The following is a 24,997-nucleotide window of genomic DNA, read 5'->3' as shown; positions in this document are numbered from 1 at the left end:
CGCGTACGTCTGTATTAATTATGACATTTACATTATGAAGTATATGTTGGCATCAGTCTGCCCCCCAACCCCCTCTCCCTCCCTGTGCCACTGTGCATCACCACCCCCCTTGCCAACCTCTGCAGCCGCTCGTTTTTTGTTTTTTTTTTCTCGTGCACATGGTGCCAGTGCACCTTCACACAGATTGCGCCCTGGGCGGTCGCCCACATTGCCCATAGCTAAAACCAGCCCTGTCTGGTTCAACACTATAATATAATATTAACATAAAGCAATACAAAAAATTATTTATGAGCCCCGCCTTCGTCTCATAGACCCCCATGTTATCTGAAAAAGCGCCGGTCAGCTTCAGCCAATAGATTCCGAGCTTCCGCTTTGTCATGCTGTCAATCAATGTGTGCGCACAGCCAGAGAGCACACGCACTCGCCCAGGCAGAGGTGAGTTAGCTACGCAGCAGCCGCCCCGCTTACCTCGGATATATCCATTGTCTGCTGAACATCCACCGTAAACAGCTAAACATGTAGGATGCTTGCGGACTTGGAAGCACTCATTTTCATCCCACGGGTAATGCGCATGCACAATTAAAGGAGCGTGGTTTGGTCGCTCAGAAAGTAGAGGTTGGGCGGAACTTCGACACGTTGGATAAGAAAAACTCATTCTTTCAAAACTCCGGACACGAGCTTTAAGTAGTGCATGCATTTGAATTTTATATAGTGCCAGATTGAAAAACACAGACAGATGTGGGATTTGAACCATCTCAACGTTTGAAAGGTGAGATGCTGCAGGGAATTTTGACCTGTAGAGGTTCAGCTTATGCTTGAAGTCCATGAGTTGCTTCTGCTGCATTTCAATGTCTGACAACCTGTGCAGCCTGCATGAAGTGAGTCCGTGATGATTGCTTTGCAGTTGAAATCACATGTCCAATTATTGCTTCAAACAATGAAGTTCACACAAACATGTCACTGTGACCTCTTCGACGGTCAAAACTGTTTTTCCTTCAGGGAAGCAACAACCGCCGGACAAAGATCTGTTAACTGTTAACAGACTTACACGTATTGGCTCGTCTGTGACCAAAAACATGAATTAAATTAACAAAATAACCGACCAAAAGATGATGCCATTGAACATGAGGATAGAGCAAACTAAGATCAGGATGTTGGAACGTCTGAAAATCACCCTCTCCAAATGAATAGACTCTCATTTGTCTGGTTGTTTACTGACTATGGCAACAGACAATATCAGTTAAAAGAAAAACCTTTGTTTACAAGAACAGCAACAGGACATTTGTTCCAGTTGGTCTCCAGGTTCGCACACAGCTCAGGAGGGATTTTGGCCCATTCCTCTATACAGACCTTCTCTAAATCCGCATCATCTTCAGTGTTTTTCCTGACTAAAGGTTTTCATCCCAGATTTTACAGTACGTACATGGGTTTGATCATTGACCCCTCAATGTGGTGAAGTTGCCCTGAACCCTTTGCAGAAAAACAACCCCAAAACATGATGTTTCCACCTCCATGCTTGACTGCGAGTCTGGTGTTCTTGGGATCATACTGGTATTTATTCATCCTGCAAACACAGCGGGTGAAGTTGTTTCCAAATAGCTGAAAATTCAGTTTGGACCACAGCACTTTTTCTCAAACCTTCAGAGTTTCTGTTTTTTTCACAATTTTGTTAATTCTTTTTAATACAGGAAGTCAAAGATTTACAGTATATGTAACTGACGGTGTTACAATTTTCCCAACAAAACAACAACAAAAACAAACAAAAACAGACAAAAAACAGACACAAAAAGAAAATTAATAATAATAAAAAATAGTGAAAAAGAGAAAAATACATAAAAAATAAAATAAAATTAATTGAACAGGGTGGTTGGTGTGGTCGTACAGTGGTTCAAGGTCATGCTCGTATGTATAATGATGGTCTCAGTCTTTAAAGCAGAGTAGGGATGGGAAGACAAAGAACACCATAAAGAGAGAGAGGACAATAAATAAATAGATGTACAAATATGTAGATAAATAAAGTGACACTGTAATAGTATTGCAGTGGTGCGAAATGAAATTAATAAGCAGAGGATAACATCTGGACAAAGCGGGATCCTACTCAGGGACAACTGGGAAAATAATCCTTCCTGTATAAGCAAGAAAAGGGCCCCACACTTCTTTAAATTTATGTAAGGATCCTTTTAACGTGTACCAAATTTTTTCCATTTTTAAGTTATTAAGGATCTCTTTAACCCACATTGTGTGAGAAGGGGGTGATGTTGACTTACACCTTAGAAGAATGAGACGTCGGGCCAATAAAGTAGTAAAGGCAATGGTGTCCAGTTGCAATTTGGGTAAAGGCACCGAAGATATTCCAAACAGGACGGTCAATGCATTAGGTTTCAAAAGCATCCCAGTTACTTTTGACAGAGTTTTGAATATTGCCGTCCAGTAATTATAAAGAGAAACACAGGACCAAAACATGTGGACATGATTTGCAGGGGTCTGGTGACATTTTTCACAAAATGGATCAACTGTATCAAAAATTTTTGAGAGTCTGGCTTTAGTCCAATGGGTGCGGTGAACCACTTTGCATTGAATTAAGCCATGTCTGGCACAGAAAGATGAGGTATGGACTCGCTTTGGAATATCACCCCAGTGCTCATCTGAGATGCCTTCACCCAGTTCCTCCTCCCAAACAGTCTTCACAGTATTCGAAGAGTTTAAAGACAGGGTTTGAATTTGATTGCAAATATAAGAAATCATACCTCTTCTCATGAAACCTTCAGAGTTTCAAAGAAAAAATATGTCTAAATATGCACCTTTAATCTAAATCGTCATGTTATAAGTTTGTGACATGGGTAAGGGAATGGGGGAACAGTGAAGCTCAGAGTAGTATGGACCAGCATGAAGAGTTATTTCTGCTAACCAGTGGTAAGAAGCATTCTTTATGCTAATATGCTTATTTTTTTCCCACTTTCAGGTGAGGAGACCTTTTCTACTCTTCCTTATTCTCCCGAACCACCGTCTCCACCGACAATGGACCCTTCAAGCATACCGGGTGAGGATGGCATCGATAACCACAAGGAAGACAACAACTTGGATCAGGCCAGTGGAGAACTTCCAAAATGAACTGGTGGAGAGTATCAAATCAAATCAAGAAAACTGAGACACTGACACTTCCCAAAATGCCCTGATTTCTCACATGGAGCCCCAGATCAGAAGAAAAGGACAAGATTACCAAAGTGTCACTAATAGCAACAGCTGGTAAAAAGTGCACTTGAAGTGCAATGCAGTCCCGAAGGAGGAAAGACTCACAATGAACGCTTCAAAAGGACAAAGAAGGAGAAAAGAAAACAAGGCTGGTGAATGGAGTCCCTCAAAATGTGACATATTGAAAAGAGAAAACATCCGACAGGAACACAGTGGAAGACAGATGAACACAAAGAAGAAGACAGTTGAAGAGAGGGAGCCAAAGGGAGTTAAACATTTGCTCAGTGACTGCAATAAATAGCTGAAGTTGATATAAAGAGCCTCTGATAACAATCACCTGTGTCTCAGTGGCCTGAAGAGAGGAGGGAGGTTCACTGCTTCGTTTCCCTTTTTAATGTGATATACTGTATATCTTTAGAAACACTCATATCAGTATCTCAGCAAAAAGAAGTTATTATACATGATAGATAAATCTCAACAAGCATTATAGAGATATCATCCTTCATCTTCTGTGCTCTCCTCAGCCTCACAGGGTTTTCTTCCAGAGAACAGAGGAGATCCTCCTGTCTTTTCACCATTTAACTTTTACTCTTTTCATTCTTTTCTAATGCGTCTTAATAGCTAATTTATCTTTGCTTTTACTAACAGAACACTGTGACAGATGACAGGGGCAGGGTGGCCATCGGGAGGTTCGGGAGGTTTCCCAAATGGCCAGTGTATTCCGGGCCACTGGGGTCTATTCTTGCCGGTGACCACAAGCGGCATATATATATATATATATATATATAGTTTTTTTTTTTTTTGGTTTTTTGTACCTTAAGCTATGGAAAATGCACTACAGTATAAATAACTACTGACTTACTGTCAGCCTGTGACAAGGTTGAATTTTTAATGTATCTCAAAAATGAAAGATTTATCCAGGTAGTTTTGTTACTTAACATAAAAGGACAGAACACTGCTCTGAATTAAAAAAAATGAAATAAAATGAGAGCATTTTATGTTGGTTCATATGTGATTTAGCTGTTGTTGATATAAATTATTAGAAAAAAGCTGTTTTACTAACTGCATTTCTTGTTTGAATCAAATATGAACTAATTGAATTGAACTAACTGAACATGGAAATCATTGTTTAGTTTGTTTTAGATTCATTTGCACTCATCTGTAAAGACAAACCAAGCAAGTGCCTGAACCTTCTTTCTGTTCTCAGATTCAGATCCAAACGTGCAGATGAAGCATTTTCATTTTTATTAAATTTTTTTCATCATCAAATCTTTGGGATAAGCTTCAAGAATCCTGCTGAATGGACCTAATTCCATTAAAACAAAACCGAAGATGTGTCTGTTTGCTGCTACCTTTCAGTTGAGTAATCACTGATTATATGCTCTGCACTGCATCTTACACTGAGGCTATTTTTATTCTTTTTAATCTTTTTTTTTAAGTTTCAGCCAATTTGTGTTATTTTTTTTAAATTGCTTACAATGAGTTATTTTCTGCATTTGTTGCTATTCATGTGTATCCCTCTGAAATACTTTAATTACCTTGTTGCTGAAATTTGCTATCAAAAAAACTAAAGTTGCTTTGTGACCGAATGAGATTCAGAAACACTTGAATCCCTTGAATGACCTCTGTTCTGAAATACTATGAAACCTCCAGACCTCTGAGGGCCTCAGGAAGACTTTACTCAGAGTTCCCAGAATCTGAAGGAAGCAGCTTTTAGTTCCTCACTCTGCAACTGTGGAATAAACTTCCTGATCACTTGAGGATTTCTGACTGACCTGTTTCTTTACAATCAGATGTTAAAATATGATTTACTCAGGCTTTTGAAAAGACAGTAGATTTTGGTTATTTCAATACCTTTAAATTAAGTTTTTGTTCAAGTCTTATGACTTTTTGTTTGAATATTTATTTCTATCTTTTGCCTTTATTCCTACTTTGAAGAGCACTTTGGTCAGTGTGAGTTGTTTTACACATGCCTCATAAATAAAGGTGACTTCTGACTTTCTTCATCACTTTGATAGGGGCATGGATGAGTGAAAACTTCCTGCAGCTGAATTTCTCAAAAACTGAAGCCATTCAAACTGGTACCCTACATCAGCTTCACTCTTCTCCCATTACCTCCATTTCTCTTTTCATAGCATTCCCCTCTCTCCCTCCGTAACAAACCTTGGGGTCAAATTTGACCCCCATCTCTCTTTTGACAGTCATGTCAACCACATCCGCAAAACTTCCTTCTTCCACCTCTGTAACATCTCTAAACTCCGTTCTTCACTTTCCCTCCCTGCTGCAGAGAAGCTTGTCCACGCCTTTGTCTCCTCCAGGCTGGACTACTGTAACTCACTCCTCAACGGGATAGTAATAATAATAATAATTTATTCAATGTAAAAGCGCCTTTCACAGCACCCAAGGACGCTGAACATTAAAGCACCAAAAAAATTAAAAGCAGTGTTAACAACATAAACCGAAAGCAACAGCATTGAATGGTGAGTGTGACTATGAGCCATTATTGAAGTAGGACTGTCTGAACAGGTGAGTTTTGAGTCTGGCTTTAAACAGTGGCAGGAAATCAATGGTGCGGAGGTCGGGAGGGAGAGCGTTCCAGAGCTGGGGAGCAGAGCGACTGAATGCTCTGTGCCCCATGGAGATGAGGCGGGCAGGGGGAACAGAAAGCTGGAGGCTGGAGGAAGAGCGGAGTGAACGGACAGGAGTGGCGATGTGGAGAAGGTCAGATATGTAAGGTGTTGCCAGGTTATGGAGTGCTTTGAATGTAATGAGAAGTGTCTTATAGTTAATTCTCTGTTTTATTGGAAGCCAGTGGAGTTGTTGTCAGATGGGGGTGATGTGGTGAATGGCGGGAGTCCGGGTAATGAGGTGAGCTGCAGAGTTTTAGAGGAGCTGCACGTTCTGGAGGGATTTGTATGTTTAGAACAGCGCTGCCAGAGTCCTGATGAGGGTGGGGAAACACAAGCACATCACATCCTCCACACCCTCCACTGACTCCCCGTTCACCTCATTTTATCTGTAGTACTTTGGGATTTCGAGTCAAATGTAAAGTACATTATAAAAAAAATATTGTTATTGTTATTATTATTATTATTATTATTATTATTATTATTATTATTATTATTATTATTATCATTATTATTATTATTATAATTATTCCCTGAAGTTCAGGGTAATGTTTGAGAGTCTATGAATTAATTGAGACAGAAAAATTATAAATGATTTGAACAAATAAATGACACTTTGTTGTTAAGGCTGCTGCCTTATTGTTTGTTGTGGTGTGTGCGCGCACGTGCATGTGTGTTTGGGGTCGCTCTCTCTGTCTCCCCTCCAGGTTGTCCAGGGAGGTGATTAGTGGTTGAAGCACCTGACCATCGGGGAACCACGGGAGGAGCCTCCCATTGAAAAGCCTGGTGGGAGGATGATTCTGGGAGCGGCTGTGTCTGCAGTGACTGTCGCTCCTCACTCATCTGGCTCGGCTGTAGCGATCAACTGATCTGTGTGTTTGTACTGCATGATATGACAGTTTGTGGTTTTGTGTTGTTTGGTCTTTCGTAAAGGATCGCCTTTTGGAGTAGTCTTGTGTTTCTTTGTTTTGTGTTGATTTTGACTTGCCATGTCCCTTCGTTTGTGACATACTCCTTTTTATTTATTAAACACCTCTGTTCACCCTTTAACATCTGGCTTTTATGTTACTTCCATTCCTCCTTTAAGAGCCGCGAGCCTGTTCTCTAACTTTTATGTTTCCAGATTGTGTCCACGACTTCCAAGCAATTCTTGATCTTATTTTGAAAGTTCAGCGGTGCCAGACCGGAAGCTCAGGTGTCTCACCTGTTCAGACTGAAAGGACGTGACTGCATGGGGAGGTCTGGCAGCTTCTCGTTTCTTTCTTTCTTTCATTGTTTTTACTCCACTATGCAGCATTAGCTGCTCTCAGAAGTGTTTTGCTGCCAGTCCGGACTTGTTCAGACGGCAGCTAATGATCGCAGTTCGAGTTATTTGTTGTTTAAAGCGACAGAAAGTGAAAGTAAGTCGTAATTTATCTTCCTCTGGAGAGACTGTGAAGATTCACCTGCTTCTGGGAAAATGGTTCACGGACATTTCCTGGCTGTTTTCGTCTCTTTACTTCATTTAGGTGAGTTTGTTCGTGGATTATTGTTGTTCTATGAAGAGCAGGTTCAGGCCTGTTACACATTAGTTAATATTTCATTAAGTTGCAGTGACTGGATGAAAAATGACCTTTGAACTATCTTTTATGATGATGAAACGTTAATCAAAAACCATATTGCTACACAGTGATCATCCCTGATTAAGGTGCTTAAATGTTTTGTATTTGCTCTATTAAAACACTGATCAGATTTATTTGGATTATACTAGAAGCCCACCGAGCATTTTTCGGTCTAAATGACGTCTAAATGATGTCTAATGTTTCTTGGATGTCTAGTCTAAAATTGGTCTACCAGTGGTCTAAAACTTAATGTTTTTTAGCGGTCTAAGCTAGACGTCTTTTAGACGTCCAAGCATTAGCCGTCTTTTAGCTGTCTATTAGCCGTCTATGTCTGTACGCCTCGTCTCATCTGAGACGTTTAAATAACCATTAATATATGTCTATTTTAGACGTCTAAACTTAGACGTTTATTAGACGTTCATTTATATACCAAATTTATATGCTTCTTCTGATCTTAGACGTTTAAAAAACCGCTAATGAACGTCTATTAACAGACGTATAAATTTCGACGTTTGCTAGACGTTTACTTTTGTACCAAATTTAAAACCCTTACGGAAACCACTCGTCTTATCAACGTCTACTGAACGTAATATTAGGATATTCAAATAAAAATGCAGCGATTGCATTTTTTGAAATCATTCACCACAAACCGATATTCAAAATTTTTTTAAAAATCTTATCTCCTTTTTTAAACCATTAGTATTGTAATCTAAACCAATACGTTTTAAAAATTCAAAAATATGAATGTCCAAAAAATATTTTTAATTTCTTTACACCACTTGAAAAGAGAAGCGCAAACTCTAATACAAACTATCTACATAAAATATTTTAAAAAAAGTTGTTGTTTTTTTTTTAAATGTAACCCACTTCAGGGTGTGTACACGTCACATACTAGGTTCGTAGGAGCCGAGTGAAACAATAACCACTGGACACAGAGGCAGAATGATTTGAAACTCTTTAGTTCCACAAAGATCTTAACAATACAAAACACAATAACATTACAACCTTGGGCCCATAAACTAAGAAATAAAATAAAATAAATAAATGTCCAAATGGGAGTGTTCCTCGGTGGTTTGGATCCAAAAGTCAAAGTCAAAATTCAAGATTCAAGAATATCCAAGGAAGGCTTTCGTTGGTGCCGGTCAGTTGGACTGACACAAATCCTACCACTTCATCCATTAAGGCTGAATCCCATTTCACCCCTCAGCCCTTCCCCTTGGCCCTTCCCCTCGTTTTGTGCGTTCACATGGAGTGGTAGGAGTGTCCCAATTGTCATTATGATGGAGGGGTAGGGCCAAGAAAGAGGGCCAAAAGGAGATTCTCGAGAGGCACACTCCAAACGGAGGGGTATCGGCCGATGGTGAGGGGCGCTTGTTCTTTCAGCCTAGGTCATGCCTGGCGGGCGGGGTTAATTCACTTCCGCATTGACGGGAGTGATCGTTTCCACACCCGCGCATTCCAGGCGCATTCCAAACACAACAGATAGACGATTATTTTCAATAAACTAGTTTCTTCAACACCGCCCGCTGGAATGCACGGGTGGGAAACGAGCGACCCCGCCAATGCGGAAGTGAACTAACCCCACCCGCCACTGACGGTCCAAGCGAACAAAACAAGCGCCCCTCGCCACCGGCGCCACTGGATAACAGATTTCTCAGAAAGCCTTCCAAGATCGGCAAGATGGCGGCGTCCGCAACGAAAGAAGTTCATAAATGTCAGTATTTTTTCAATTAATAAAGTTTTAAAATGTAAGAAAAATATTCTTCTTCGGCAAAAAATTGTCGCATCTGCCTACGTCATCGGCAGCGGCGACTACTGATGACGTACGCGATTGTCGGAGGGGTGCCCCAATTCGGAGGGGTTGACTTTCTCCCCTACCCCTTAGCACTCCGTTTCATAGGGAGAGGGCTAAGGGGAAGGGCTAAGTGGTGAAATGGGATTCAGCCTAAGTGGTGTGGCGGAATTAAAAGTTCTGCTTGAAGCACCGAAGGTGGACTGGGAGCTCGCCATCAGTTGGATCGTTCATCAGCGTCGTCAGACATGAAAGCTGAAGCTTCACTCTTTCCAAGCATCACAATAGAACCTGACCTGTATTTAGAAAACAGGTTTACAATCCAATTCAATGCATAGAACCTCTTCAAATGATCACCTAAATGTTCAATTCAAGGTGGTTGTACAACACTGATAATCTTTATCAAACAGGAATCAAAATACTATGGGTTACATGCTGAAAACCATAATTAATCTTAACAATTAAGAGTTTATCATGTCAAAATGTATTTAAATCAATTCAAATCAAAAGGAATAATGTTTTAAAGATTTCATTCAACCAATGAATTCTTACTTCTACATGAAGGCATAACATGTGCTTCCTCATGTGTTTTTCTTAATATCAGAAGAGATTTTCACTGAAATACATCAGTTCTCATAACCTATGAAAGAGAAGATTGGGTGCTCTCCAGATTGCGCTGAATAGAGCCGGCGACGCTATGGTGGAGTGACTCCGGTTAGAGAGTCACGGAGGCAGTTTCTGGAGACATAGACGTTTTACTGATGAAGAACGTGGTTCTGTAAATACAACAGTATACAGTATGTGATTGAACTGAGACACATATCAATCTACATGAATAACAATATAAACAAACCGTCATAAAGATGTACAACATACAATTACTACTTAGAGTATGAATATACAGGAATGATCATCATAGGAAATAATGTGCTGATCCAATAAGCTGAAAGAAATACACAACACACTATACAGAACAGAAGTCTCCATAGTGCTCAATAACAGCATGCATAGCAGATCACAGCAGATCACATTCTACAATTCTACAATTCTACAATTTCATCTTGCAGACGCTTTTGTCCAAAGTGACGTACAACACAAGCAAGAATATAGACATAAGAAAGAAAGAAACCATTAGTAAATGCTTCAATTGCTTCAAGTGTGCAAGTGCGATTGGTCAAGGGAGTTGCCATCAAGTTGCAGAAGAGGAGCCACTACCCCCCCCCCCCCCCCCCTTTTTTTTTTTTTTTTTTGTTTGTGTCAACTTAGTCAGTGGTACATAAGTGCTGGGTTTTAGAACACCTGATCTATTCTTCCCCGAACATGGGGTCGGATTAAGACCCTAGGTGTTCTCTGAACAATTGAGTCTTCAATTGTCTCTTGAAAGTAAAAGGAGACTCGGCGGAACGCACCGAGTTAGGTAGTTCGTTCCACCATTTGGGAACAACAGAGGAGAAGAGTCTGGCAAGAGATTTAGAGCCGTGCTGGGCTGGAAGCACCAGACGTCTCTCACATGCAGAGCGAAGAGGGCGTGAAGGAGAGTAGACCTGGATCAGGGAGTCCAGGTAGGCCGGAGCCGTTCTTGTAAGCGTTTTGTAAGCCAGGAGGAGAGATTTGAATTTGATCCTGGCTGCAACTGGAAGCCAATGAAGGGAGATGAACAGAGGAGTGACATGAGCTCTTTTGGGCTGGTTGAAGACCAGACGTGCTGCTGCATTCTGGATCATCTGTAGAGGTTTGACTGTACATGCATGGAGACCCGCCAGAAGAGAGTTGCAGTAGTCAATGCGTGATATCACGAGAGCCTGAACCAGAAGCTGTGTGGCCTGTTGGGTCAGGAAGGGTCTGATGTTGTAGAGGGCATAACGACAAGACCGAGAAACTGAGGCCACGTGAACCTTAAAGGTCAGCTGGTCATCAATCATGACACCCAGGTTTCTGGCTGAGTTTGTGGGCACAAGTAGGCTCGAGTGAAGTTGGACACTGATCTGAGGCTGGACAGATGGACAAGCTGGAAAGACCATGAGTTCAGTCTTAGACAGATTTAGCTGAAGGTGGCGTTCCTTCATCCAGGTGGAGATATCAGCCAGACATGCTGATATTCGAGCTGAGACTGTCGTGTCGTCAGGTGGAAAAGAGAGGAAGAGCTGAGTGTCGTCAGCATAACAGTGGTAGGAGAAGCCATGGGAGCGAATCACTGCACCAAGAGAAGTGGTGTACAGAGAGAAGAGTAAGGGGCCAAGCACCGACCCCTGAGGGACCCCTGTCGATAGGCCATGTGACCTTGACACCTCCCCTCGCCATGAAACTCTGAAAGATCTGCCTGTGAGGTAGGACTTGAACCACAACAGGACGGAACCTGAGATGCCAAGGTCAGAGAGTGAGGAGAGGAGGATTTGATGGTTCACGGTGTCAAAGGCAGCAGACAAGTCCAGCAGCAGGAGGACAGAGGACTGACCAGCAGCTCTTGCCAGCCGCAGAGATTCTGTGACTGAAAGGAGTGCAGTCTCGGTGGAGTGGTCGCATCTGAAGCCTGACTGAAAAGGGTCAAGTAGGTTGTTGTTCCGCATGTGTTCAGAGACTTGGTTACATACTGAGCGCTCCAGTATTTTCGACAGGAATGGTAGAAGTGAGACTGGCCTGTAGTTTTCAACCTGGGCTGGGTTGAGATGAGGCTTTTTTAGTAGTGGGGTGACGTGGGCTTGTTTAAAAGTAACAGGAAAAATGCCGGTTTCCACATAGCTAGCTTAACCAGGATGGACAAGTAAACGATCAATTAAGCTACCAGACGATTACAACACAGTATTATTTACATGTGGACGGAGCAATTAGACTCTAAGGACTTGTTAACACCATATATAACAAGTATTAGCCACTACTTACATGTCTCATGTACACACATCTTCAGGTAAAAGGAGAGAGGAAGAGAGAGATGCATCTGCAGCTGTTCAGAGGCAACACATGCAGCTCCAGCATGCAGCAGAAAAAAACTTCGGTAAAACTCTCCTCTTACCCCTAAAGTCCACATCCTCCGGTCCGCTCCGTCTGTGCTCCGCTCAGCTCCGGTCCGACCGCCGCAGCAAATACGTTGCTATTTTAATGACTGTAGCTGATTTCACAGCCTCCGTTCTGCTCCGCTCAGCTCTGCTCCGCTGCGCTCCGTCAGTCCAAAATAGAACCAAGGTCTATTTTTCTCTCCGGTCCGGTCCGTCAGGTCTCCGTACGCATAAATTTCCACAGTTCAGATGCACCAAACAGGAAAGAGAACTCCAACAACCTCCGGTTTTATACAAAATAAAATCCTTTTGTCTTTATTAAAAACTTTAAACTGTTAAAAGACGTTTTTTTTTTCGTCACATTAATTGTCGGATATATCACGAATAGACATACCATACTGATTAAAATATACACTTTAAAAAGCGGGCAAACAAAAATTAAAACACACTATCAAATTTTATTTGACAAACTTCTGTTTTGCCTGTAATCAAGCTATAGTCGAACGTTTCTGAATGTTTACACAGCTGCATATATGGCCCATTTGCAGGCTATTGTCCATAAATTTCGTGTTTTCTACAAAATACACAGCCTATTCAGGACCATGTATGCATTTTATTCTGAATGGCCCGAATGTCAACATCCTGTTGCACGAAATTCAGCGTGTTGAAGCACAACAACCTGGATGAAGAGACGCTGATTTTGGAAGTGGAGAATCATAACATTTTATATGACCCCAGTCATCCTTTCTACCAGGATGTACAGAGAAAGATGCCAGTGTGGCCCAGACTGCTCAGCTTTTGGAGGTTGATGCTAAATAGCGCTGCGCTGCTCTGCTTCTCCGGCCGGCGGAACAGAGACGCAGCGGAGCAAAGCGGACGGGGTGGGTTTTGAACAAACGGAGCGAAACATGAATCAAAAACAACTTAAGAAGTACAAAACACCCTTAATTGAAACAGCATGGTCACCTCACATCTCCACATACACACACATTGCAACACCTGGCAACTAGCTTACCAATGGTTTTTTCAGGAGAAACGCGGCCGGAAAGTGCTTCAACGACGGTTTTTCCTCTTTCTGAAACGGAATTTTCGGAGCATGGTATCAACAACTACTTAATTTCTCAGTTTGACTGCGAAATTGTACAGTTTTCATACTTTTTCCTGTTTTTCTCTCTCACACGGAAGTGAAGATGCGTGCTCCGTCGGTGCATTAGTGAGGCTAAGCTACTTCACTAGCGCGGCCTACTACTTCCGGTCTTCAAAATAAACTTCAGGTTTTTCGAAATGAAAAACAAAACACTTATAAACATAAAGAAATAATTAAATAATGACTGCAAATTAATGGATTGTATTTATTAACCCTTCTGGAGGTGGGTTACATAGACATTGCAGTGAAAAAAATAGAACAAATTGTAAATACGAAGTTAAAACCATAACAACAACAACAACAACAACAACATCATTTTTTTTTTTTTGTTTGTTTGTTTTATTGCTGTAAATCAAACCTTTAAAATAAAACTACACCACTGATGTCCTGGGTCTCCTGTACCCCCTTCCACCAGTCTGAGCTGGGGCCAGTTTGAAATGGAGTCCCATGGCCGAACGGATTTGGTCGTCTGTAGCCTCCTTAAAATTCTTCCGAATTGCTTCTGCAAACAAAGCAATAGAACAAATGAAGAAAAAACTGCAAATGTGGCTGCCTATTGTATTATGTACTATGGTGTATTATGTGTATTATGGTTAAGTATTGGCATCTGAATATATCTCGTCTTCGAAGTTAAACACTAAAATGTTTGGAAAATAGCCGAAAGAGAAGCTTTTAGCCTCAATTCCTACAGAGAGAGCAGGCCCTTAATTACTGAAGGACAAGTTATCACTGACTAGCCGATGCTGTTGGGCCCAGCTTGTAACACGGCAGCCCGCCTGCTAGCAACAAACACAACATGCAAGCAAATGCTAAATTAATGAATGACGGTAAAAGGACCAAACATTGCAAAAATAAACAATTTTCTGTAGTATTTGCTTCGACACCCACCTTTGTATGCCTGAAACAGCACTTCTTCGAACAACTTTTCCGCCGTTGTTTCAGTACAGTGGAGCACACGTGCACAAGGATTTCACAGTTGGAAATAACGCAGTCCACAGGCACAAGTTGAAGCCGTTTTCAGGTTATGGTCGTACAATCTCTATCACAGACAACTTCTCTCTGAGCGGAATAACGTTCTCCCAGAAGTGGTTGCACGGTGCGTCACGTGACCGTAGTACACCAAAGAGGTTTTTGTCAACAACCAAAGCAACATGTCGGCAGTCAGCTACAGAGGCTGAGAAAACACAACCGACATCTAATAATCTAAGGGAATTTCAGCCACAAACTTCGTTGTTGTCGAGTGCTCAGCAGGATCTGGGCTTTCAGATTTACCGAAGGTTAGGCTCAAGTATCTCTACCAAAGTGGAATCCTGTTGCTGAGGTCTGGACTGAAGACATGACCAAATCTGATCTTGCTATTTGTTTTTTTTCTCTTCTTCCTGTGTTCAGCTGCTGCAGAGAATGTGAAATATGCCCTCCTGGGTCAGACGGTCATTCTGAATCCACAAATCAAGGCATCTGCTGCAAATAACATCCTGTGGAAACACAATGGGAACAAAGTGGTGGAGTTCAATGGAATCGAGCAGGTTGAGTACGAACCATTAAAAGATAGGATCACACTGGACTGGCACACTGCAGAGCTGGAGATCACCGACCTCAGATATGAAGACAGTGGAGACTATGAACTGGAGATGTTCATGAACAAAGAATTCAGATCTTTTGCGTTCAAACTGAAGGTCATTGGTAAGTGTTTTTCCCGTTTTCTTATTTCCTTTTTTCTTTATCTTTTTTTTTCTTTACTGCAGTATAGACTTTTAGGTACAGTGTTTCTAAAGCAAACTTCACAAATGCCCATTCCCTCATTTATAGGCTGATGTCAAGTGTTTTTCCTTTGTTTTTTGTTATTTCACTTTTTTTTAACAATACACTTTAAATACACTTTTAATTACAGTATGTGTTTCTAAAGCAAGCCCCACAGATGCCCATTCCCTCATTTATAGGCTGATACACACGTGGACAAAATTGTTGGTACCCTTAGTTTAATGAAAGAAAAATTCACAGTGGTCAGAGAAACAACTTGAATATGACAAAAGTAGTAATAAATAAAAAATCTATGAAATTTAATCAATCAAAGTCAGGTTTTGCTTTTCAACCATGCTCCAACAGAATTAATAAAAAAAAAACAACTCATGAGTCAGGCCTGGACAAAAACGATGGTACCCTCAGCTTAATATTTAGTTGCACAGCCTTTTGAGGCGATCACTGCAATCAAACGATTCCTGTAACTGTCAGTGAGACTTCTGCACCTTTCAGCAGGTGTTTCAGCCACTCCTCACGAGCAAACTGCTCCAGTTCCTCAGGTTGGAAGGGGACCTTTTCCAGACGGCATGTTTCAGCTCCTTCCAAAGATGTTGGATAGGATTTAGGTCAGGGCTCATCGACGGCCACTTGAGAATAGTCCAGTGTTTTCCTCTTGGCCATTCTTGGGTGTTTCTGGCTGTGTGTTTTGGGTCATTGTCCTGTTTAAGCTGTATTAGGACCATGGAAAAAGTGCCTAGAAAGTGAATTTCGCTCCACTACGCTGATCTACGTGTTCAATGCATTTTTGCCTCCACCAGGAGGTTATGTAATCATGTCGGTTTGTTGGTTTGTTGGTTGGTTTGTTAGCAGGATCCCGGAAAAAGTAATTGACGGATTGCAATGAAACTTTGTGGAAAGGTGGGTCTTGGGCTAACTTAGAACTGATTAAATTTTGGAGATGATCCGGATCACCGTCTGGATCCAGCGACAAACGTCTGGTTCACACAGGACGCGCCGTCTCCGACGCGGAAGTGGGAAGCGCCGCGCACTGACTGTCAGATCGGCGCAACTATTAACCGATCTGACAGTTCATACAGGACACGCGGGGGACCGCAGCGTACGTAGCGGCTCGCGCCGTGGACCGTGGCCGCTCTGCTCCTCTCTATTTTCTCCACGAGCTGCGCGCCTTGCACCGCCAGTTGTAAAGCTGGACAGAGCAGATCGCACCACACAGGAGGTCGGGAACGGAAAATACTACAGAATCCAGTCAATTTTCGAATTGAAATGAAGTAAAATAACAAATTATGTCACTTTTCGGTGTTCCTTTTCTGATAAACACACACACACACAGGGAGAGAGGGCGACAGGGCGACAGAGAGAGGCACCGCACACTGCAGCACTCTGCTCCGATCACCCCCCCCCCCAAAAACAATGTTGTGTGATTATATATGCTGTTCTTACGGTTGTTGGTGACTGATTTGAGCTGTGGCGGAGGTCTGCGCTCTCTGAGTGCCAATTTCTAGTTTCAAATACAATACCCTTCTCGACTCTGGGTTAAAAGTTATACTCAGAATATTTGTCCAAACTTTGTCACCAGCCAGGAATGTCTTTATGAGAATACCTGAAAAATGAAAATCTGGTGCTGCTGTTTTTGCTTGTTTTAGGTACTGTGTTAATTCTGGCAACATAAAATCTTTATCAAATGTCATAAACACATCTACCAAACATTTTTAACAAGTACTGGTGCCTTAGTGTACACATAGGTGAATTCAGAGTGAGAAATTTAGCTAATTTCTTGAAGGAAACACTTCAACTTAAGTGATTTGCACCCAGCAATGAAATATGGTGAATATAGCTAAAAGATTATGTGTCAGAAATAATAATGCATTGGTTTTATTGCTTTTCAGGACACTCAAAGACGCTTTACATTATTCATTCTCTCCATACTGGGTGGTGGAAAGCTACTACTGTAGCCACAGCTGCCCTGGGGCAGACTGACGGAAGCGAGGCTGCCAGTCTGCACCAATCAGCCCCTCCAACCACCACCAACCATTCACTCTCACAACTTTCATACTAGGCAAGGTGGGTGAAGTGTCTTGCCCAAGGACACAACGACAGCTTTACGCCTGCAGGAGCAGGGATCAAACCGCCAACCTTCCGGTTATAAGACAACCTGCTCTACCAACTGAGCTACTGTCGTTGTGAAATTTCACAACCTACTGTGTAATGAAAGATATAAAATAAAAAATGCACACCATGGCCATAAATGGCAGAAAATTAATCGAATTGCGACCACGCCCTCCTAAATCGGAATAATGGCAAAAATGGAATAAGACAAAAAATAAATGCACAAAAGGTCACAATCATTCACAAGCATGGTATAAAACAATTATTCAAGTACAACAGTGTCTCTGAATATGAAAATATAGATTAATACACAGACAAATATAGAATAAAAGAAGGAAAAAAGAAAACTGTACATGGTGACATGGTGTGTATATTACTCATCAATATCATTTTCATCAAAGCCATCATCCCATACAGCTCTGTCCTCTGTTTCTTCCGAAACATTCTCATATGCTTGGCACTGGCATAAATCTGTACAAGACAGTCTTGCAGACATACAAGAACATCTTTCAGTTTCATATTTAGTTGTATTGCAACTACAGTGGAACTACCTGCAAAACACTGTCAGGAGCAGGATTTGTAGTCCTCCATGTCAATGCCAACTCCACATCCCAGGGCCGGCCCGGGCTTCAGAGGCGCCCTAGGCGAGCCCGAGACGAGCGCCCCTTGGGAGCGTGTTATTCGAGCAGTCCCGGGGGGGGGGGGGGGGGCGCTGAGGAGCGATGCCGAACAATACCGATCAGTGCCGGGCAGCGCCGAGGACGAGGAGCGCGGTGCGTCAGACCGCTGCACAGCTTGGCACACAGAACACAGAGCGTCTGTCCAACAAATCCAGTCTTGAAATGGCAGGGCAGTGGAAAGTGAGCTGCGGGAAGTCAGCGTCAGCCGCCTCTTCAGTAGATCCTGGCTGAAACACAAACATATGGGGAGAGATGAGTATGTGTGTGCATGCATGTGTGTTTAGCACATACATGCATAAGCATATATGCATATCCTTTTTTTAATGAGAATAAGTCAATAACAATTAATCTTGCAGTATTTACTTTTTTTGTTTACAAGAACCGTGAGAGAGAGACATGATATTTGGGTTACCTGTATTCTGAAGCATCAAGACCCTCTTGATTCTTCACTATGTCCACAGATGTTATTCGTAGCTTGTCCATTCGCAGCACTTCCTGGTCAACTATAATCCTTTGACGGATGAGAGTCTCAGAAGAAATTGTAGCTGTCTGTGAAGGGTGTTTCAGTTCTGAAAAACACACACGCACATACACAAACCATGTGTAAATGGTTACAGTCATGTCATATTTACATAATCATCCAATAAAATAACAGTGACAACAGGTTTGTTTTGCAATTATGAGCACAAAAGGCCTCTCTCTCTCTTGCACAGCCATTAATCTGGGCTGTGCTGGCAGTAGTGACCTGTTGCCCCCCGCCAGTTCTTTAATGGCTATGTTATACAAGTCTCAAACTAAACTTTTTGCTCTATGTAAAATAATCTTATATAATAATGTTAATTGACTTCATCAAATGACCTCAGACTTGGTCTCCATTTGTACATCTGTGTTAAACAATGAACAATACATCACAGTTGCAGCCCAGAATTCACATCTGTGATCTGACCAGAAGCCCCCCCTTAAACATTGGACGTCGTATGGACGTCCAGATCATGTCCATATTGCGTCCGTCCGTCCAAGACCAATTATAGACCTATTTTGGACGTCCAAAATAGGTGAGGTATTTGGACGTCTTATTATTACCCAATTTCGACATCTCGATGACGTTGGAGATCTGGACGTCTAAATTAGGACCCAATGTCGACGTCTACATGCGGTTGAATATTCGAATGTCGGGGAAACTTTATGTTCCTTGATTAAAAATGTTTACCATCTGAACGAGATGAGGAATGACGTATTATGTATGAAATGGGTTTCGATGTATTTTATTTTTGTTTTATTTTGAAGGGCGACAGACAGGAAGTTCTGTGTCTGTGTTCACTTATTGGCTGCCATAGGCCGTTTCTCAATTCTTAGTCTGCGAGTGCGCACTCGTGGACTTGGAGAGTACACACCTGTTAGTCAGACTTCGAGTCCAGACTTTCAATGAGGCGAGAACGCATCGAAGTTAATGTGCAATTGAAACATGCGGACTTGATGACTTCATCGTGTGTCTACAACGCCAGTATCTGATAGTTTTCATTCATTCATACATTAAAACATTGATCAAAGAGCAACATAAGATGAGAGTTTATAGTGGCCAGTGATCAGGAAGTATTAGAGGAAGAGAGGAGTTGGTGTGGAACAACTTTATATAGCAAGTCGCTGCATTAAATATTGGAGAAAGGTTAAAATGACGACACAGGATGGTCTACACAGAAAAATGTGGCAAAACTGCTTGTACCTATTCTGTCTCATAAATGCTGTGTGTAATACAGAGCTACTCTTACTTCTAGCCTACCTGCCCTCCTGTACAGCTTTTCAATTAGTGTTTAACTACTTGGAGCTGATCTCAGAAGAAAAGCAGCTGATCAGACATTTCTACAAACAATTATTTCACTTTGTTTTACTGCCTGTCATCCCTGTGTGCCTTTTGTCCTCCGTCTGCTCCGGTCTTCATGATGCATGGATTTACATGAGTCTAATATACATTATATAGTTAAACACATCATTATCACCATTCAGTTCTCTCTTCAGTAAAAACATCAATGTGTTGCAAAGAGAGATATTAATCATGAACAGATGTCTAACAAAAGAAGTCAGGAGTTCAAGGAAAATGCATTAAACTTCAACAGAACCTTCAAGAATAAAAGCAAAAATAAGTGGAACCATCAGGAAGGTTTAAAAAATGACATGTTTGTAAAAGTTCTACAGTTCTTTCTTTTATTTACCGGGAACAACAACAACAATATGCACAGGTCAATGATAAGGAGGTGATGTGACTCCGGTCTTCAGTGTTTCATCACCATAGCATGCTGGCACAGCGGATGCGGAGGAAGAGTTAGCTGCAGATTCGTCACAGGTCCGGTATTTTGAGTACTGTGAAGTTTTTGCAATAAAATCTGTTTAAAAAGAATTGGATTGTGATCGTAGTTTCCTGTACCTGTGAATTATGGCTTGTCAGCAGGTTGGATGCCGTCTTTATGCATTTCGAGTTAGCATCTGCTGGTAATTGATTCAAATGAAGTAATAGGAAAATAACCTTGGCAAGCATGTCATCTTCTACAGTGGGACTTTATGTATAGTAAGCAGTATAAATAATAATATTTTACCATTGGAAAAGTGTTTGTGTGAATGTTCACCCCACCTTGTATTTCTTTTTTCTTTGAGTCTGTTTGTTTTCATTGTCTTGGGGTTGGGCTGGTGGCTGGACACTTATTTAAAAGCAAATGAGAAGAGGTGGGTCTTGAGGAGGGATTTAAGGACCTCGAGGGTCTCGGCTGCTCTGATGTGAGGGGGGAGTGTGTTCTAGAGTTTGGGGGCTGCGACCGCAAAGGCTCTGTCTCCCCTGGTCTTTTGCCTGGCCTTTGGCCCCACCAAGCACAGTTGGTCAGCTGACTGTAGCTCTCTGAACGGGTTGTAGTAGCAAAGGAGTTCTTCATAGGGAGATATAACTGGACATCTTCAGCAAAGCAGAGGAAGGAGATGTTTGGTGCATAATTGTCCCATGGTAGAGCGCATGTGTCTCAGGTGTGAGAACTGCAGGTCTGCTGTTTACCTGCTGTGATCATGTGACCTGATTCAACAAACTTCCCCTTATAATCTCTTTATCACATTCTATTCCACAACGCTATTAAATGTGGTTTTACTGTCTTATTGTCTTGAGGGAGATTCTGTGACTGGAGTGAGTAATTATGTCCAAAGATCGTCCCAAAAAAAAAAGTCAGCAACAGTCAGCCCTCCTCGGCTCTTTGGTGAATTAACGTCCGAAAGTGTCTGAAGCAGGTCCTGCTGGCTATAGGATGTAATTTAGGGGAAAAAAAAACTGACAACGTCCTCATGCTATCCACTATAAACGGTGAGAGAGGATCTCCATCACAGCAGAATATCGCAGCTTCATGGCCGCGGTCGCTTTGACAGTGCAGCTATTCTCACGACAATCTGGCTGCAGACCTCCACTCTCAGGACCCACACCTCCACTCTCAGGACCCTCCCTTGCAGACAGCTCACCTCCACTCTCAGGACCGGAAGTTGATACGAAGCACTAAAAAAATGGAAAAGAGAACACCGGAAGCACGTATTTCTCATCGTGTGGAGACGCCGGAAAGGTGAGTAAATATCAAGCGACACCTTTTCGTTATACAAAAACAAAAATTGCCTTTATTCAGTAGAACGTGACGTTGCACACTGTACATTGCCCCGTGAACTTATAGAGTTTCCACTTTACCGTGATTTGTAGCGTAATGGTAGTTAGGCTAACGGTGGCTAGCGCTGACCACGGTAATTTTATTAGCCTCTGAAAGCACAAAAGCACTGTGTATATTATTTATATTTGTCTATGTGATTATCTTTACATCAGAAGGCTTTCACTGCCGTTTGCAAATAGCATTTGGATAGAAATTATTCTGTCCGGGGCATATTAATAACATGTCGAAGTTGTCTTGTGTACGTGGTAGTGCTCACTTAATCATGCAGTCTTCCTGCTAGAAAGCCAAGAAAACTGAGTCACCATATATTTTTATTAAATTTTGTTTTACTGATCACGACATAATTTCTCTTACAGATGCATATTTCAGTTATCAGAGTGGACTCAGAAATCGAACGCTGCAGGACCTGCTGCAAGCAGTTTCACTCTCCACTGTGCCTCAAGTTCAAACCTGAAAGTGTTCAAGTTGCAGAACCACATAGAATCACATAAAAAAAGGTGGCATTTCATTTAAAGGTAAGCATACTATATTTTTCAGTGTGTTTGTACACACTGTTCACCTGCTTATTCAGAAAAGTAACCGAATTGATTGTTTGATTTATATGGAATAATATGTCTGAATTTTTTTGTAGGCAAACAAGTGAACCCTGTGAAAATGGTGGTGTGTCATGCTCATGGAACACTTTGATCTTGGAAGGTAGGATGTCATAATTTGATTGAACTGATATGATTGATGATTTGCACATTGAAATGTCGTCATCTGTCCTGCTGTCTTCCCATTCTCTTACTTATTGCCAGAATTGACTAATTTCAGGGCAGCACGTGTGATTTTAATTGTTTTACCTACTGTTTTAGCCATGGCAAGATGCTTGCTCATTTAACATTCAAGTTGAAATCCCTTCTGGCAGGTGAGGTGCCACCAGTTTTTCGCATGAAGGGAAAATTGGATGACATGACAGAGGTCAGTCTGCATTCCTTTTGTCTCAATATTTATTTGTTGTTTTTAGTCAATGTTATGTCAGGTTTCCCATCCCTGGACATGATTCATTAACTGATTTTGTGAGCTATGCTTTTATTCAATGCAGTACAGCCTTTTAAGGCTGAAGAGAGGAAGAAAAGTTGTCAACAAACAGCTGCTCCAGTTGTGCAGGGGATGGAGACAGCTGAAGAAGAGGTGGGCCTGACCTCCACTTCCATGTTGTTACATTTTGTGAGTTGACCTTTCATGTCTTGACAAAAACTTGACGCTTCTAATTTTCTTTAGACCGGCGTGGTGGCCCGAGTTGTGGAGCACTGCAAGAAAGCAGCAGAATGGGTGGAGATGAACCCACAGCTGTCAGCAGCCAGGGTGGAGGTGCCTGACGGTTTGAGCATGGACGACACATCATGCACTGAGGAGGCTGTGCAACAGCTGGAAAACCTCTTTCACGCCACCCTGGATTTTGGTGAAGAGGAAAGAGAAGTGATTCTGGAGCTTTTTAAGTTTTTGTTATACAACATTGGAGATATGTGTGTCTTTTGTGAAGAGATCATGGACAAAGGAGGGTACATAGCATACTGCGAGCGCAAAGAAAAATAAAACAACTTGGAAGTTTGTTTTGTGTCTGTTTTCTCCTGAACAGGGATTATAGGCAATCTAGATCATGCAACTAGATATTCAGTAATCCAGTGAATTGAATACACAACTTAATCAGTCCTCACATCCTCCAGTGGCAAATCCATGTGGTCCAACAACACAAGGTAAGAACAGCACAAACAATATGGAGGACTTATTAGATGAATTATGAGGTATAAGAATTGTAAACGCTATACAAAATATATATACACGTATAAACATATGCTTATATGAAATTAGTTGAATTAAAATGTTGAAAGCTGCAACACTGCAGGAAACTGTACATTTACAATAATGCTATTAAAGCAAAGACAACTCAAATAGGTTTCAGTGTAGAAGAGTTTTTTTCATTTACACAGATGTATTGTTTCAAAAAGTATGTAATGCAGTCTAACAGCTGTCCATATAGTCAATTACATCAAAATACTATCTGCAGTAAACTAATGCAGCAAAGAACGATACTGTTTTAAGGGGATCATGACAGTACTCATGATCATAGTCATGCCTTTTCATATTTCTATTAACTTCCGGTCCTGAGAGTGGAGGTGAGATGTTTGCAGGGAAGGGTCCTGAGACTGGAGGTCTGCAACCAGACTGTGTTGGCACATTCTTTTTTAAATCATACTTACATTACATACATAAAATTAAAGCCACCAAAAATAAACCATAATCTCATGGGGAATGAAAAATACGCGATTCCGATATTCTCGCTTTTTTTTTTTCTTTTTTTTTGAAAGATTTTCTATCAACTTCCGGTCCTAAGAGTGGAGGTGAGCTGTCTGCGGAGAAGGGTCCTGAGAGTGGAGGTCTGCAACCAGACTGTTAGTTTACTTGCTTTTAAAGCATATTTACATTACAAACATAAAAATAAAACCACAAGAAATAAACCGTATTTTCATGGGGAAGTACGAATACACGATTCCGATATTCTCGCTTTTATTTTGAAAGGCTTCGCATCAACTTCCGGTCCTGAGAGTGGAGGTGAGCTGTCTGCAGGGAAGGGTCCTGAGAGTGGAGCTCAGGGTCCTGAGAGTGGAGGTCTGCAGCTGGACCCCTCTCGCTATTCTCAGATGGCTCCACATTACCCATCATGCCCAGCAGTGAAGAAAGCCAGAGCAAAATTTGCTGTTATGTCGGCCATTTTCACAAGTGATTATTTTCATACCAATGCTGATCTGTCACAGCCACCATGAGTGAAAAGTCTGGTTTCAAGGTTGCAGAACTCATCTCTCAGACGCTTACGATCTCTGTTGGTCAGTGTTGCCCAGTAGAGCTGAGCTTCATTCTGTGTGTATATTTTATAAATGTATTTTAATTTATTTTCGTTTGTATTGTGGTTTTTAATTTTTATTCATTTATTCTCAGACACTGTGAAGAAAAAAAAAGAAACGAATTGGTTGTTCACGATGTCTGTGAGATTTCATTCATTTCATTGGTTGCTATGTAGAAATACTGAAATTCTATTGGTTGGATGGAAAGCTAGTTCCCACCCCGTCTGGTAGCAGCGCAGTTGATCCAGACGAGCAGAGAGGAGAGACACAGGAGGAGGCGAACTGGTCAGGGGCCAAAAGTATAATCTGTTTTTCTGACCAAACCAGCAAATGAAAAAAGGAAAAAAAACGGCTCAATTTTCCTTTTTTCGTTTTCAACCAAAAACGAAAAAACGTTTTTTTCTTTCTCAATTCAAAACCAAAAACAAAACCAACACAAGCCAATTACGGCCGAATTTTGTTTTTTGGATTTCAATTTTTCGTTTTTTCGTTTCAGATCTCAAAACGAAAAAACAGAAGCACGTGAC

General features: G+C 41.5%; 2 protein-coding genes across 5 annotated transcripts in view; both read left to right on the top strand.

Moving 5' to 3' along the window:
* The window catches only part of LOC115403786 (uncharacterized), a 70,065-nt gene extending 66,050 nt beyond the window's left edge, over positions 1 to 4,015 (top strand). For 2 of the 3 annotated variants that reach the window (XM_030112790.1, XM_030112788.1), the window contains one exon: positions 2,963 to 4,015. In XM_030112790.1, the coding sequence (XP_029968650.1) occupies positions 2,963 to 3,111 (149 nt within the window). In that variant the 3' untranslated portion in view covers positions 3,112 to 4,015. The remainder of the gene's footprint in view (positions 1 to 2,962) is intronic. The other variant, XM_030112789.1, reaches the window with a different exon arrangement.
* A 3,143-nt stretch (positions 4,016 to 7,158) lies between these two features.
* The window catches only part of LOC115403800 (uncharacterized), a 59,458-nt gene continuing 41,619 nt past the window's right edge, over positions 7,159 to 24,997 (top strand). For both annotated transcript variants that reach the window (XR_003933242.1, XM_030112809.1), the window contains exons 1-2: positions 7,159 to 7,327; positions 14,742 to 15,035. Coding sequence is in view for 1 of the 2 variants with exons in the window: in XM_030112809.1 (XP_029968669.1) it covers positions 7,279 to 7,327; positions 14,742 to 15,035 (343 nt within the window). In the remaining variant the exon portion in view is untranslated. The remainder of the gene's footprint in view (positions 7,328 to 14,741; positions 15,036 to 24,997) is intronic.

This window comes from Salarias fasciatus, chromosome 16, assembly GCF_902148845.1.
Source record: "Salarias fasciatus chromosome 16, fSalaFa1.1, whole genome shotgun sequence".
NCBI lineage: Eukaryota > Metazoa > Chordata > Actinopteri > Blenniiformes > Blenniidae > Salarias > Salarias fasciatus.
This window is presented reverse-complemented; position numbering and strand designations above follow the sequence as displayed.